Source organism: Ceratosolen solmsi, unplaced genomic scaffold (genome assembly GCF_000503995.2).
Source record: "Ceratosolen solmsi marchali unplaced genomic scaffold, CerSol_1.0 scaffold41, whole genome shotgun sequence".
NCBI lineage: Eukaryota > Metazoa > Arthropoda > Insecta > Hymenoptera > Agaonidae > Ceratosolen > Ceratosolen solmsi.
In genome coordinates this window covers 7479805-7497655 of record NW_011948424.1, presented here as the reverse complement: position 1 = coordinate 7497655, position 17851 = coordinate 7479805, and the positions used below count along the sequence as shown (strand labels likewise).

Below are 17851 nucleotides of genomic sequence, written 5' to 3'. Positions count from 1 at the left end.
CATATTTTTAACGAAAAATGTCTATTAATTTTCTTATTATTTTTATATTATAATTATTTCTATTACTGATTTTGTTCTGCTTCTTCTACCTATTATTATTATAATCATCACTGTCGCCACCATCATTGTTATTAATATTATTGTTGGTATTGTTATTTTATAAAATATCTGCATGAATTTAATAGAAATGATATATAAACATTTTGCAAAATTATTCAATATTATTAAACTTTTTATCACGAACAAATTTTATTTAATTGCTATTTCTCAATGCAATAAAAAATCATTTAAAAATGGCTATTTCATCAATTCAAAAAAATATTATAATATTATGCAGTGTTATTTTAAAAATAACAATTTACTAACATCTACTAAAATAACAATATTAATTTGATTATTAGGTTCAATATTTAGTTTTACGGACGAAGTTTAGTTTAAAATTGATTTCAAATTATTATTCAATTATGAATTTACAGTCACCACTATTGAAAAACAATTTCGAATTTATAAAATCTTACGCAAGTTGTATAATGATTTGTAATGATTGAAAAATCACTATGTTAAGGCACATTTCTCCAATAATTAAAATTATAAATATTTCATTTTTAATTTTCATGCAATTTTAATTGACAGTTTCGTTAAAGTCACTTTTTGATTTTTATTTTATATGAAAATCTCTGAGACGTTCAAGGTAATTGGCAATATCAAGGTATTAGTGATGAAGGGAGTGACGGAGAGAAGGAGGGAGTAGGAGTATCGAAACACGAGACATTGAGAGAAGTTCAGAACTAATGGGGAGTTAAGGTTGATGTTAGTTGCGTCTCGTTTCTCGTATATAAAATGAACAAGAGGCCAGGATCTAAGATATATAGATAGATAGATAGATAGGTAGATAGGTAAATAGAGAGAGAGAGAGAGAGAGAGAGAGAGAGAGAGAGAGAACAATCAAGAAATAGTTTTATGTATATATATATATTGGAGATCTCAACGAGGCGTCGGGCAAAGTCGTCGAGGCGAGGTACACATCCGCAGACAGCGTCCGCGCGCCGATTACTAGCTAATTTCCGGGCGGATCGATCATCATCCGATCCACGCCCTCTTGGCGAAGTCGGCTGCGCGCTCCCCAATCATTATGGCTGGTGCGTTCGTGTTGCCGGATATGACCCGCGGCATGATGCTCGTGTCCGCGACTCGCACCCCTTGGATGCCATGGACGCGCAACTGGTTGTCAACGACCGCGAAACGATCGTTTGCCGCCCCCATCATGCAGGAACCCGCCTGGTGATTCTCGGCAGCTGTGTCGTGCTTAATCGCGCACTCCCAGTAAGCGTCACAGCCGAATTTCAGGTGCTCGCAGCCCTTCACCGGCATACGGTTCAGGGCGAATCCGTACCTGTGGAGAATAGGCGAATACAATCTAATGATGCCGTTGATAACAACCTAATTTCATCATTTTCGGATTGACATTTTAGGATAAGCCAGTGCGAGATTACTAGTCGTCCTCTGGCCCGTAAATATCTTACGGGCAAGATATAACGATCTGTTGCGCGACCTGTACAGGTCCTCGACAAGTTTTGCCAAGTTTTTTGTTCATTTAGCCAGTGGCAATTCCTCAATTTATTTACTTTATGCATTATGTTAATCTAAATTTTGAATCAACGCTTATTTTTTATATAAGCGAATATCGTTTTAATCGTTCACTTTTATGCTTCGAGTCTTTCACGTGCATTTACACGAGCAACGGCAATTCATTGTTAAATGTACTTCCATTCTTATATTAATTCGAGGTTTTGATAATGGCAAAACGCTTTTATTACCTCTTTATCAGACATTAACGATCGCATTTAAGATTAGAGATTTATATTACCGAATAAATAGAACATAATTTTCTCATGCCTTCGAAATGCTTATTGAAGTCAATTCCGCATGCATGGATAGTGCAAATGCTCTATCTCAACGTGGATAAATTCAACGTTCGCATAATTTTTCACAAAATACAAGATATGAGATCCAAATACGTGCAGGTCATCAATACGTTTACCTTCAAATTTTAAATACATAATTATTTAACTCTTAAGTTGTCCGTGTAATATACTGGCGACTTATATATTGAGTTTGTTTTTGTAGCAAATCAAGTCATTAGCACAATATACTTTTATTTATGACAGAGACGTAAAATGAACGGCGCTGAATAGATGCAGCATATAGTGATTTTAAGCTTTCATAATTTTAATAAATCCATCAATGTTTAAGAGCGTATATTTCTGATATTACTAGTTAATGTGATGAATGCAGAGGATATAAAATGAAAAAAGGGTAAAAGGAAGATAAGAGTGGCGTACTTCTTGAGAGCTTCGGTTTCCGTCAAAGCGATGCTGAATTTGATGCCTTCGATGAGTGCGCCGACGTCGTCCGGATGAGTCAAATACTTGGCGCAAATAATGGGTTTTGATAGTGGATCGTTATTCCTAAGTCGTACGTATCCACGACTCTTTGGATGGAGAAGAGTGGGTATAATGAGAATCACTCGATTGGAACCCTTTTTCTCTCCAACCATACCAGTTTCTGAGCAATCGGCCAAGTAACCGCCAAAGATCATTTGAATATCTGGATGATCCTCGTTAGCGTCGGCGTACTTTGTGTTTACCATCGCCGTAACCTCCGAAATGCCTGGAATAACAACATTACTTTGTTAATATTGCGAGAGAAATACTGCTTTTTGTGTTTTTGATGCTTCGAATATTATTTAAAACTTTATTAAAGATGTAATTGTGATTGCGCCGAGTATCGTTGCAATTCTAATAATAATAATATCAATATTAAATGAGATTTCATTCTTATCGATATTATTACTTTTCAACTAATATCACTTTATAAGGAAAATTAATTTTTTATGGTATAAAAGAGAAATTGTTAGAGTAAGTTAATTTGCACGTGAAAATTGTCTGTCAAAATGTATTAAAACGTTTCCATTCATGTTTTCGTCGATCGATTGTATTTTTTTTTTTTTTTTTTTTTTTTTTTTTTTTTTTGTTTGTTGAACAAATGTTGTTTTCAGATATTTAGATTTTTTAAACTTAATTCGGTGCTTTGAGCTTTATAAATATATAAAAATCAATTGCTGTCATTTAATTTTGCTACGCAATCCAATAATTTTCGATTGAAAAATGTTCAAGCAAACAGACAATAAAAGAATATAATAATTAAATACTATTGGAAAAAGTAATTAAACTTATTTTTAATTAATTAATTCTTATTGAAAGATAAATATATTTTTAAAATATGTTATCAATATGTTTTATATAATTTTATATTTATAATCGTTGCAGCCTATAATAATTCTTATATTTATGAAATATATTGATTTTAAAATAAGGCCATAAGTTGCAATATTGCGCATAATTATTTATTAGTAAATTCGAATTGACACTTGTGTAGACTTCCAGTGGACATAAATTTTGTTACAATTTATGTCGGATATTTAAGATACTTCATGCAACATTAAATAATGATGAATTTTGCGTTTCAAAATTTTAATAATTTGATATTAAAAGTAGAGTCGTTTTACCTGCCACGGTATATAGTTTGTTGAAAAATTTAATTTAAAAAATTTTTAAATTTTAATCGCACAGAAGCTCTGCATTAAAATTATGTCTATAAATTTTACGATGCAATTTTTTTTTTGCATTTGTAATACAATTACACTTGGATAAATTTCGTCACACAAGTTTCATAATCAAATTGCAAAACCACATTTAATAAAAAGCTTTAGAAGTGCAATTTTTTAGTATTAATGTTTGATTAGCTCCTTGTATCAGATATTCTCAAAGGTAATGTATTTCATTATAATGAAATATTTGCAAAGATAATTGCACGAAATAAGGGTTATTCGTGAGCTTACGCATATAAACGAGATACGTATGAATTGAAGAAATTATTTTAAAATTTAAAGTGGAGTTAGACATCCCATAAATGAGTATAAGTCATATCATTAAAAGGAGGAGTTAAGGACTTTTAACGTAAAATTTCTAAAATGAAACATTTATTCTCTCTCTCTCTCTCTTTCTCTCTCTCTCTCTCTCTCTCTCTTTTTTTATTAAAATATGCAAATTATAAGATGAAGTTTATGATTATTATACACAATTAATAATTTATTATTTATACTTTCTTTTACGAAATAATGATGATTTTTAATTATAGGATTTATGGGCCGGGAGGGAGGGGGGAGCAGAAAAAAACTACAATCCAAACATAATATACATTTGTCACATTCTATATGAAATTATGTTAAATGCAATTATTATAACCTTTTGATCATTTAAATGATTTCGATGAAGGAAGATTGCAACAAGTATGTGCATAAAGCTGAATAAAACGACTCCTCTCTATAAATAGTGTCAACGTCAACAAATACATTCAACAGAGATACGAATAGCAAATATAAGAACGCATCTAATAATCTCTTTGATGTACAGTACAAGTTAAATATTTTAAATCGCTCGTCCAATCGAAGCTTTCGTCCCAAAGGGAAAACGAAAAAAATAATCATAACAATCAATCGGTAAATCGGCTATCTTGATATTAACTTTTGCACATTCTACATCATAACACAATTAAGAAGCGATTCAATGACATTTCAATCCTCCCATAAAAACTATTTACATACGTATGATGGATGCACAATGCTTTGCATCTGAATGTGAACGCGGATAATTCGATCGCAACAGCGATGTAACGATGCAATCCAAATAAGCAGGAGTATTGCGTGCCATTTAATGACCGGTACGTCGATTTTCCGATTTTAACAATAACGACATGTTTACATCTGCGCGTTCGGCAATTTTTCCCCGGCGCCAAAGCCGCCTGCAATAAAGCCGACTCGATAAATTGGAAATTCTTGCCGCTCTATGCACAATGCTCGCATTGCACAATCAGCGAATGCATCTTGTCATTAGGTTAAACGGAAAGACCAATGAATGCAGCCACGGCTCGAATGGACTAATCGAGGGAGGGGCCAAGGGTGAGGCTCCTCTCCCTTTCTCGTTGCACGGGCATAGGCCCGTGGAAAGCGCGAAAGACGTGAGATAGAGTTGTTTGGCCTTCTCGGCGGAATCGGCGAAACTCACGCGATACTGCGCGCTCGCGCAGTATTTGTTTGTATTTACGGGAGGGCCCCGGGGGCTTACTAGAATTCACCGCAATCATGCGTTCTACGTGCTATTAATTGCACTTTTCCAGAGTGCCAGCGGTCAGTGGCCAATGCCAATTACGACGATGCAGTGCGCGTTACGTCGACACAGCCGACAGCCGATGGCCGGAGGGCATTTTCATGCGTTCCCGCGGATGATCTGCTTGTCTTTTGGCTCGAGGATGAGGGAGTGCTGTTCCATATCGGTTATCTGATTTTTTGTTTTGTTTTGTTTTTCATTTTTCTCATCTCCCCCCCCCCCCCCACAATTATTTTATTTTATTCATTTATTTTTTGTTTTCTTTATATTCGTTTATGCGATATCTTGTAAATAAGCGAGTACATTGCGTATATGCTGTTTGCGGACTGTCGCGCAATTATTTGCGTTCTTTGTTGAGCGCTTTACTTTAATTGTAATTTTTACGACCGAGGAAAATAATTTATTTGATGAACTCATCTTTCTTATCTGAGCATTAAAAATTTCTCATTATTGTACATTTTGACGGAGAAATTTGAAAATAGCGTAAATTGAAAAGTCAATGTAGTTTATGCAATTACTTTTATTATATCTGTTAACTGTAATGGAATGTGTAGTGGCACTAGATATTTCGAAATGTTTAATGACATTTCGAAACATTTGCAAAAATTACATCAAATAATTTACATTTAATATCTTTGGCACATTTTAGAATTTTTTTTATCTATTAAATATGTGTTAATTTCAATAAGATACCATTTGTATATATTAATTATTTGGTTTGTATTTGAAGAATTAAGTTTTATAATCAATCTTTCTGGTTAATTAATTATATGTACGTAACTTGGTCTTATTGACAATCATTTAAATTGGATTTGTTAATCTGTGACCGAGCGTATAAGTTTTAATTTTCCCGTTTTTTTCCCTGCACTATCCAACGAAATGCCAATGATTGGAATAAAATTAAAATGTTAGTTAATTTAGAAACAATCAAATTCTATTCTTTTTTATTGTTTCAATTTTTATTTTACTATCAATTTAGATTTATTACACATAATTAATTATACGTAATAAAAATGATATTTTTTATTTTCGCACGTCATTTGACACGTCATATGGCAAATGTTTATGGAAATTCAATTATATCACTAATATAGCTTATACTATAATAATTATTTAATAAATACGATTATTATTAAGTATTTTAATCAATACATTTTATTAGCTACATTTATTATACTGTTACGGTAATGTAATATTTCTCTTTAGAAACTCTTGTTTATTACAATTTATTGAATCAGTATAAGTATTTAATGAAATAGTAAATAAAGTAGAGCATAAAAATCCAAAAATGAAAAATTTTATTATTTCAAATAATGGAGATGGAAGGCTTGAAATAAAAATCTCGAATGTAAGAAAATTTAATTGAATACGTAATATTATAAGCAATCGTTGAATATTCATCTTACAAGTCTAATCGCTTCTTTTCAAGTTTTTTTTTCTCCTTAATCTTTACGTAATTATATAAATAAAAGAAACATAATATATTATTGGTCAATTTTCAATCTCATCTTGAAATATTCTAATTTATCTTTGAAATGCAAATGATAATTACAAGTTTTTTCAAGAGAAAATTAAATAAATATTTCATAATGAATTAGAATGTTTACGTGTCTTTTAGGAGCGTAGGTACAATTTTTCACCTTAATATATTAAAAAAAAAGATTTTATAAATATATTTATTAATGTTCATTGTCAATATATGTATTCCTATTATTATATTATTGTTTACATACTACTTGTTTATAGATTTAAATTTATTATGTAAATCTTAAGCACTCGAGTATGTAAATATCAGACGTGTTCAGTAGAAATATACGCGTTGCACAAGTATTTAATGGAAAATTGTCATGTGTTAGTAGGCTGCGAAATCAAACTTTCAAATAGTCAGATTCTGAAGATGATTGTAATGGCTTATATGAATCATAATTTACGCAAATATTTCATTAAAATAACATTAAAAACATTATACTAAGACTGCGTAGTATTTCAATATAGTCTATGTGATTTTATAATTTATGATTATATTTGCAGGCATAGCAGGAAATTAGTTATTTAGTTTATATAATTTGTTTTCTAATTACTTTAATATACATTTTAGTTATTTATATTTTATATTTTATAAAAAACTTCATACTCGTATATTTTATAAACATCTATTTATTAATTAAAATTACTTATTAAAAACAGTGTTTAATGAATTGTTTAATTTAGTTTTGTAATAAACAAAATGTACTTTAAATAATAATTTTAAAATGATTTTTATGGTATATTAATATTAAACTATTACTTAAATACTAAAATATAATAAATAAATTAAAAAGTACATTTATATATATATATATATATATATATATACATATAGATAGATATTTGTTTTTTTGCACAACCAATGAATAGGAATTTTTATTACAGAAAAACGAAAAATAACGACGAAATATATAAAATATAAAGTAAGAAGAAAAAGAGAATTGGAAAAAACTTTTATAAACAAAATTTTATTGATAAAGCAACGTAAGAAATTTGTACACTACAATTGTGGCTTATTAATTTGTTAGTGTATTTTAAAAACTACATACTGATATTTTTTTACAATCAGGTAACTGCATGCCATTCTTTTATTATTTTTGTCTTTCATAAAACAGAAATAACGATTCCAAGGAAACGATTACTATTATTTTAATTTAATGGAAACATATCTAAATGAGTAATTCCATTAGAGATAAAATTGTATGTAAAATTTTTGAACCGGAGCCCGAATATATCTCTAATTTTTTTTTTAGTCACTTTTAAATAAACTAATGAAGTCAAACATTATAATTCTTGATTGAGTAAATAATTTTTATACTTAACTATGTATAAATTCATTATAGTCAAAGCTCTTTTTCAATATTTTAACATATTTGTTTGTATATACGGGGAACCTCTTTTCTAATTGTCCTGCTTTTGTGATAAAATTAAAAAAAATTTTAAACAGTTTTGAAATATTCGGAAATATCGATCAGTCGAGTTACAATATTAAGTCCATATGAGTATTAAAACGAATAAAATATTTTTATTTGTAATGAAATATTTATGAAGCTTGCCACATTATAATATAGAGTGAAAAGTGTTTGAATTATGTAAAAAAAAAAAAAAAAAAAAATAAATAAATAAATAAATAAATAAATAAATAAATAAACCTGTAATCTTTATATCATGACGAAAAGTCGAAGAAACTACATTCAAAACGAGTGTCAGTAGATCACACCACTGCAACAACTTCTACATTTTTCGAATAATTTTACCATAAAATTAATCAGTTTTTCATTGAACTTTCTCTTCAACTACCACAGTCGAATTTTGTTTTTAAATTAGAGGTTGTTTTATGCTTTAAATAGCAAATAGATAACATAGCTTTTTCCCGAAAGGTAAAATTCTTAATACTGTGAGTATGCTCCTTTCTTAAACACTTAAGTATTATACTTGTAATGCCTATGAATTATATTCGTTTTTAAGAAAGGTTTTTTTCCATTTTAACAGTGGTTTAGTAAAACAACTGGTCAAGAAAGTGGGGGCTACATAAACGAGGAAGTACGTTCATAGTAGTTGGCGAAAGGGAAAAAAGAGTCTTGTATCGTATACATAGGTACAATGTATAATTCTTCGTGCCTCAAGGCTGGCGAATAAAAATATTATACTTACTTACACACAGAGTACACGAGAGTTTGTAAAAAAAATCAGCCGACGAGTTCTCCGCGTTAGGGTGGATGCGCGAGTTCGTGTGCGCTAAGCGGAAATCGAGAGTGACAAAATATGGAAGGAACGATCGTAAATCAAACCATGCCTTTCAACGTTATTTTAATGGTCTCTTCGACTTGTGCTACGTAATTGATTGCTGGTAATTTTTACGTGAGACCGTAGTGGCACGCGTATTTGGCTCTTTGGTGTGTCGCGTTAAAATTCCTGTTTTATTGATTTGCGAGTAACGAGAGGATAGGCGACTTTTTTTCTTAGGTAACCGAGCACTTATCCCATATCTTTACAGTGGGATGATAATTGAGCGGAGGCTTTAGATACCCTTTGCTTCGTTCAAAACTTTTTGTTGTCAGATGAATGCTGCTGTGTATAATATAGAGAACTAACATATCGCTAAGTTTTCACATATTTTATTGTAGGTCAACAAGTCTGTACTATCTCAAGCTATAATAGCTATAAAGCTATAAACACATTTAATAGAAAATATTTAAAATTCTAAAATTTTGTGGCATTAATTATGCATCTTTTTTTCCTTCCCCCCTCCACCCCATCCCCTATTTTTTAAAAATTTTATTTGAATTTTACAAGATATATTATAAGCAGTAAGAGCGGTGAAAATACAAAAATATGGTTTTTCAACCAAGAAATTTTAATCACCACTCGAGTCCATCAGAATTTTATTTTATTAATAAAGTCGTAAATGTTTTTATTCTTAATTTAAATCTTCTATCTGTTTTCATATCTATTGCCATTCGAGTCATTGCAAGTTAGTTTTTAGAATTTCGCGACAACTAAGTCGAACTGTACGCCTAATTGCTTATACACATTTTACAAGAGTTTATAAAAGTCGTTAAAGAAGCGATGCAAAACGCGGAATCGAGAAAAGAATGCAACGAATGATTCGAAATGCCCTATTTGCCAATAATAAAGTGGTATGAAATCACCTAGCCGTCTTCACCTTATCAATCAAACTCTGATGTAATCGCGCGACACATGCGAAATCAGAAGAATATGAAAAAGGAGAAGAAGAAGAAGAAGAAGAAGAAGAAGAAGAAGAAGAAGAAGAAGAATACGAGTGATTCATAAAAATGTCAATCAATATCTTCTCGGATAGGGTTACAGCGGAGAACATCACTTCACGCATTTTTCAACGAACGACTTTAGCCGTCGCCCAGCCTCCTTCTCATCATCTCACAAAAATTTCAATAGCCGGTTGTAGCAGCTACATTCATGACAGATCGTTGATTCGTGGATCATTTTCCGATGCCTCGACAATGCTACGAAATCGTCGTCTACGGGGAAGAAACGCCGCGTCGCGAATCCGTATTCCGGCGCGAATCGTAAATAGCCGAGCGCGAACGACCGGATCGGAAAATGGATTGCAGCACCATCGATCGCCGCGCGGACGCGAAAGAAATCATTGCGCAATTGGCTTTCACTGGCCCGGTGAGTCGAGTACGCGAGGCTGCGTCCATGCATGAGAATATCCGGAATCCGTTCAACGCCACGATCCTGCGTGTGCAACGTCCCATGGCTTCCTCGGTACCTCGACAGCCTGGGCTCGGGTCATGAGCGCTTGACCTCCAACTATTGCCGAACCATGGCTACCTCGTGTTGGTCGGTTACATTGCAATATCCATGTGTATTTTCATCACTCAGCATAAGTCGGTCTTTCTGAATCACGTGGTATGGCGAGCGAGTCTCGGACAAATGGACTTTTGTTAATGGCCGTTATCACGTTTAACAGTTATCTCATTGGAAGTCTCTTTTGCAAATAACTTTCTCGTAATATCAAGTTTATATATATTTACAATAACTTACTTTCCGGTCCAGTGACGCTTATCGTTGGCTATTATATTTATTAATGCATGAAAATACATCGAGGGATCTTTTATTATATGTACATTATAATCAATATTTGTCGTTAACAATAGACTTTTCGAGCTTAATAATGTAAAATAAGCAATGAAAAATATAAAATAAATGTGTGGAGTCGAATTGAGCACGATGTTATCAAAAAAATCAAGTCCTTTAATAAAATTAAAAGAATGTGCTTTTAATTATGTATATAATATGTTGAAGGTAGCTTATGTACATTAAAACTTAATAATTAATAAAAGATTATAATCATTTATTCGTATATATGTATTTTTTTTTTTTCTTTTTCATCAACAATCCATCCCATTTTTATATTTATCGTGACGTCGACTTTCGTCAAGGACTCCTTCATATGATTTTATACAAAACGCTTCATTTGAACAATACTTAATGTATTCTGAAAATTTTGTTTTAAGTTTAAATTGATTTAAACTATGTAAAATTTCAAATATATTTTATCACGTGATTTTTTTCTTCTTTTTCTTTTAATAGATAATCAGCCATCCGACAAGACTATTCTTTCCTGATAATATCTTCCATCAAAACAGATTTGATTATAAAGATGTGTAACATGAATTCTAATAATCGGCAATATATAAGATTTTTATTTAATTCAACATTATTGTAGGACTGCTTAAACATAGATAGAAATTTTATACGAGAGAGTAAGTAATACGGAACTAAGCCACTTGGAGATTATCCTTCTTGTCACAGTGTCTCATACATTCTTTCTCCGAGCATTAGATAATTAGTATGTAAGGACGGATCTATCGTGCTCCACTAATGGCTTTATAAAAAATGAAATGCGCACACATGTATATTCAATATATATTTCTATTCCAATTTCACTCTTCATTACGAGAAAAGCCGATATTTTTTATTGTGAATTTTATTTTTACAACCATAATATTGATATAATTCGGTATTTTTAACTCATTATCAACATTCAATGTTTTCGAAATTAAAATACAAATATTTATAGATAAAAAATTTAATTATCAAACTTTAGATAATTCAAATAAAAAAAAATGCCTAATTATAGCTTTAATTTTAGGGCAAAAAATATAAAATATTACGATAAGTTTTTAAATTAATATACATATTATGATTTTCTGTTACATTGGATGTTAATAATGTATGTATAAATATATTTGTAATTAAATTTTATTCTATGGAATATAAATGCATATAAATTTCATTGTTTTACGCTACATTGTAGGTTAATAATGTATGTATAAATATCATTGTAAGTAACTTTTGTTTCAATTCAATTGTAAATATTGTGAAGTTTAGAGCAAAAAGGGTTGGAGTACGTATTTTTTTATATATAATCAATATTTGTTTTACAAAAATGTTCAACCAATATCACCAGTTATAAATAAATCTGATAATAACAATTAATCAATACATTACTTCTTGTTTTTACTCTCTCATTTAATTAATTCCTAATTTTATAAAGAATTTTTTATAATAACAAATATTGCACACATAGTTTAATACGAAATATTCCGGTAAAGAAATTGTTATATTACTGCCTATTATATAGACCGATGTTTACATTTATTATTTAATTGCAAAATTACGTATCCTTACTTTGAATATCCTTACTAATTCGAGATGAGAAAAATATATTAATGTAGGGTACAATATTAATTTATGAATTTGCAAAGTATAATATGAGAAAATTATTTTATTATTCACGAAGAAGAGTTCGTTAATTAGTATTCAACTTTTATTTTCTGTACGACTCGTTTCATTTGTATGGGTATGATAACCGGCAATAATCATTTGTATGTTTAAAAAATGATATTTACATTATTTCTTATAATAAATTATACATTGAGATAGAGATCGTCATTTATGTTATACAGAAAAGATTTATGAAGCTCTCTTTTTACGTCAAGATCTAATAGTTATATATATTATAAATTTCTGGAATTAAACGAAATTGAGTTAATTTCAACAACGGTTAATCTTAAAGCATCAATTTTATTTTCTCATAATATAGTATTAAATTTGCAATTAAAAATGACATATTTTCATACTTTTGAGAGAATATGATATTTGCCGTATGGTGTAAAAGTTTATTTTATAACCTCATGTAAGTTTTGCTATTAATAATACTATTATTTAAAAAAAAAATTATTCGAACAATGAGCTGAATTGTCCACAATCGTTATAACATATTCGTTGCTCTTACATTATTTTTTTTTTTTTTTTTTTTTTTTTTTTTTTTTTTTTTTTTGTATTATTGATGTATTATTCACGACTGTTAATATTAAAATGATTGGTAATATTTGCATAAAACATTTCAATGTTTAATTTAGTCTATCAATTATTCTTATGTATTATAAGTTTTTAATTCATAGAATTGCGTATTATATGATTAGTAATTATTTTATAAAAAATCTGTAAAACAAACTACTTTTAGTTTAACGAAAAGATGTAAGATATCTTTTCTTTTATTAATCGATTAGTATTATATAAATATATTAGTAAATTGTCATTTGTTTTATGTAATTTAATTAACAAATAATATCAGAAAGTGTAATAAATATTTTATCATTGATTTTTTAAAGAGTGAAAATGTTGATTTAAAAAGTATCATATGAAAAAGTGATTGAATCATAAGAACCGCAAACATTTATATTTAAGTTATTTAACTATTGAAATATAAAATATGGACTCAGTTTTTACTATACGCCACTGACACAACAGATTTCTCTCCAATGATTTCTTTTACAATAATTCATTTCCCACTATTATTTACATAACCTACTAGGTATTATGAAATTGCAAAAATATCTTATCGATAAAAGTTTTCTGATGTTATATTACACCATTAACTTATCAATATTTATCGTTAATATTAATCTAAAACTATATGTTATTATTATCATTAATTTTATTCTATCTTATTATCGTTTTAATTAATCTATTATGAAAACTCAATAAAAATGTTATGTTTCATTATACATTGACTTAATTATTCTATAGAATTGCTACATATCTTTATTACTATACATTTTATTTAATAGTTAGTGTCACTTATTTTTCATAAGAGTTTATATATATATATATATATGTAATGTTATAATGTAATATTAATAATTATTAATGCATTTTTCTACAATGAATTATAGATTAAAATATACAAATAATGTTTTTTATTTTACTTTCTAAAATATTTTTTCTCTTTATATTATTCATATTGCTTTTTATTATGTGGTCATTTAAATTGATATTTGTAAAGACCATGAGATTAGAATAATATAAATACGTAATATAAATCACAGTTATTACTAATTGTACATTAATTTTTTATTACTGACAGTGAAGGTATCGATTGTTTTTATTTGTTTTAGATGATCAAATTTGGTAATACAAATGAAAAAAAGGTAAAATAAACGAAGTTTTCGTTTCATACATAATAAATGCATATACCTATGTTTTCATGCGTGAACTAACATCTAATTTGTACTTTTGGTCGTGGTTATTTTGTAAATTTTTAATAAATTCAATACTCGATATTAAAAATGAATGAAATTGTTATAAATACGTCAATTTCTATTAATTTTAAAGATTTTAATTTTCATTGGTATAATCAGTAATGATCGATTAAATAGAATATTCTTGATAATATTAAGTAACAGTTTATACTCATAAAAAATTTCACCTTCATTAATTTACATATTTAACATAGTATATTTAAATATTTTAGTAATTTAACTTTCAAATAAATTAAATTCATCAATAAAATTACTTTTATTTAACGTCTATTATATATGACAGCGAATAGAATGATATACATCGTTTTATATTTTATCCTCGTATTCACGAAGAGTAAATAATTTATGAAAGTAGCTTCTATATCTATTAAGTAGACCACTAGAGTTCCCTGCAAAGCTTTTTATCTCATTTTAGATTGAACCTATCGTGGGAAACGTTTCTGATCGAATTTCTACGTATGGACGTTTTATGAGTATTATTCGCATTATTATTGTTTTTTACGTTTATAGTTTAATGCCTTTTTCTATTCTTGTTTTCAGTCCTAAGAATTACACTTTGGTTATTCCTAATGCTAAACATATTCAGTTCGTTGTATTTAATTTTATAATTAAATTCTATGAGATTAAATATATAATTATCATAATGGAGGTGACAATTGCTTAAAGATTAATAATTGATTTTTTTAATCATCGAAGAGCGATGAAATGTTCCAAATTCACCATAATAATGAACGATAGTTTTGTTCTAAACGTTGATATTATTGTCTATTTTGCTTTAAAAAAAAGAAAAAATAATTCATAATTATTCCAAGAATATTAATCTTTTTTGGAGCATTTTTTGGTCATTGTTTTCAATCCGTAGTAATTCCCAAATGGTTAAAGCTATAATAATCTTATATATCCAATTACTCACTCTGATATTTCTACTCACTGTATCATAAATTGAATTGCTAACGTTCAATTAAGTTGTTACAAATTTATTGCTATTTATGTGATTTAGATACTATTGCAATAGAGACTTCTGTCGAAGATCAGCATCGAAGAGAACGTTATATACGAATGCTTTATTAAATGAAGGGAGAGAAAGCAGGATAGTGAAATCGAGTGGTAGAAAGAAGGTGGGGCGGGATGGGGATGTGGGGGGGGGAGTTCTAGGAAGGTAGCATAGCCAAAATTTATACTAATTCACTCGATGTTCCCTCCACGTTCCCTCGATGTTTCTAATAAAAGCTTTTAAGCTTACAGTCGATATTAATCAATCATTAACGAACAATGATTATTAAATCCGTAGATACTCGTGAATCCGAAAACTGCGACATCAGCGCGCTAATCAATAGTTAGTTAGCATGAAATAAGTGCCAGGGGGATCCCACCGAGCAGGAGATAATACTATCGGTACATTGTAATTTTCTCGAATTTCACGAATGCATGCGTGCATGCTTTAAAGTACCTTATGTCTGTAATTACTCGATACGGAATACTATATGTTCGTCGGGCTCATCCTCGATAGATGTTGATGTGCAGCTTTCCAGCCATCGCAATATATTTAAAATATAATGAATGTAATGGCAGAAGGAGGAGTAGAGGGTCGTGCATAGACTTACCGGTGCCGGACATGAGGCCGTCCCTGAACAGTAAGTACTCCATGGCAGTGGCCCAATTGAGTGGTGTGGTGTCGGTGTCGTTGATGGTGAAGGTCATAGCGTAGGCCACATGATTGTGCAGATTCTGGCCGACGCCTGGGAGATCGTGGATAACCGGGACCCCGACCGCTTCGAGGTCTTCCCGCGGTCCCACGCCGCTGTTCAACAATATTTGCGGAGAGTTCACCGCACCTGGGCAATTTTTTTCCTGTTAAGTTCGCATAATTTTCGCCCTCTTACAATTTTCGTTTATCTTTGAAACGCCATGCGGAACTCGAAGGCTACGCGAGGCGAGTAAGATTAACGTGGTTATAGCTCGGTTACGTCGTCTGGTGCTTTAAGTAGCTACATTTTTTTTTCTGTTTTGTCTGACTTTTAACTGGAAATTTGAACAATTTTTATAACATTACATTGGATCTTAGGGATGGGGCGGGGGTTTGGGGGGGATGGGTGGCGGGGGTGGCGAACGTTTAAAACGTAATATTTTTTCATTTTCGGTCATTCCTTCTTTGTTTTTTCAGACAATATTTTTCAAAATTACGTTCCAATTTTATAGCTATTTTTTTGCAATGTATCTCATCATCAAGTCGCTAGATCAATATAACGTTCTAATTAATATATTACTAATTATTATTAATTTCGACAAAATTTTGTCTCTCTTATAATATATGCTTTTTGAATTAGCCGAAACTTTATTTTTACATTACGCGTACATATGAAGCGTATTTTACAATAGAACAAACAATAACAAAGGCTTATATTTATTATTTCACGATAAATCTCAATATTTGTTATTATTGCATTTGGCATTTTTGATTGTGATTTTACTATAGCTTATTTTTATAGTATGGAAAGAAATTTTTATGCGAACACAGTTGTTGATAAATGAAAATTGATGTGATAATTGTCAAGTATGAAAGATTAGTTATGTCCACTTCTATACACGTAAATGTAAATGCTGTGGGACAAAACGCGTGGATTTAAAAAAATTAATTTAGCGTTAATTTATGAATATTAAAATAATCTTAATTGAACGTTTATCGTTCATATTAAAAGTAAATAATTTGATATTTCCTTATTTATAATCATTACATTATTATCCTCAATTCGAAAATTAAATTAATGCATTATTAAGTTTTTCCGAAATTCTCCATAATAATATATCAGCAAAGAATTGCCGAATATACGATAAAAAATCGTAAATTTAGGTATTATTGTCGGAATATAATTTGCTATGGAATTATTGATTTATAAAATAGTAGAGGCATGAAAATAAAACTAATGAATTGTAAAAAAAAAAACAAAAAAAAAAAAATAAATAAATTCCACTTATTTCGGTTGGTTCCAAGTACATATTATGAGTTCGATATAATCATGATTTTAAGGGTGATTAATATTAATGCATGAAATACAAATTTAGACTTTAAAAAGTATTTAAAATTTGTAAAATGTAGGTTACTATTCCTCTACTGTTTAATAAAAATGTCATTTTAGGAATTTTCCAAACTATTAGCCAACTAAAGAACCACTTTTAACATTAAATTACATTTCCTTCTCTCAGTTCTTGGATACTTTCCAACTTGACAACAACCATTGAAAAGCAGCATTTACAACGTTTTTTGTCAGTGATCCTATCGTTGCTCTCCTCAGCACAAAAAAAATTCCGTTAAATTTTCTAAAATACTACAAGAAAGTGGTGGGACCATGATAAAGCTCGCGAGTCAAGATAAGCCATTTTCTCACGAATTTTCGCGGTTTAGAATGTCCTGGTCGTGCGGCAATTTCATTTGTAAATTTTCAAATTCAGTAGCTCGATAATGCCAATGTTCTAATATTTCGGAAGTCAATGGATTATTAT

At 29.8% G+C, this 17851-nt stretch overlaps 1 protein-coding gene across 1 annotated transcript in view; it reads right to left on the bottom strand.

The window, feature by feature from the left end:
• Positions 1–928: 928 nt before the first annotated feature.
• LOC105362648 (glucose dehydrogenase [FAD, quinone]) overlaps positions 929–17851 on the bottom strand; it is a 55152-nt gene continuing 38229 nt past the window's right edge. The window contains exons 6-8 of the mRNA XM_011500131.1: positions 15955–16185; positions 2343–2670; positions 929–1393 (exon numbers count right to left, since the gene is read on the bottom strand). Coding sequence (XP_011498433.1) covers positions 1081–1393; positions 2343–2670; positions 15955–16185 — 872 coding nt within the window. The 3' untranslated portion in view covers positions 929–1080. The remainder of the gene's footprint in view (positions 1394–2342; positions 2671–15954; positions 16186–17851) is intronic.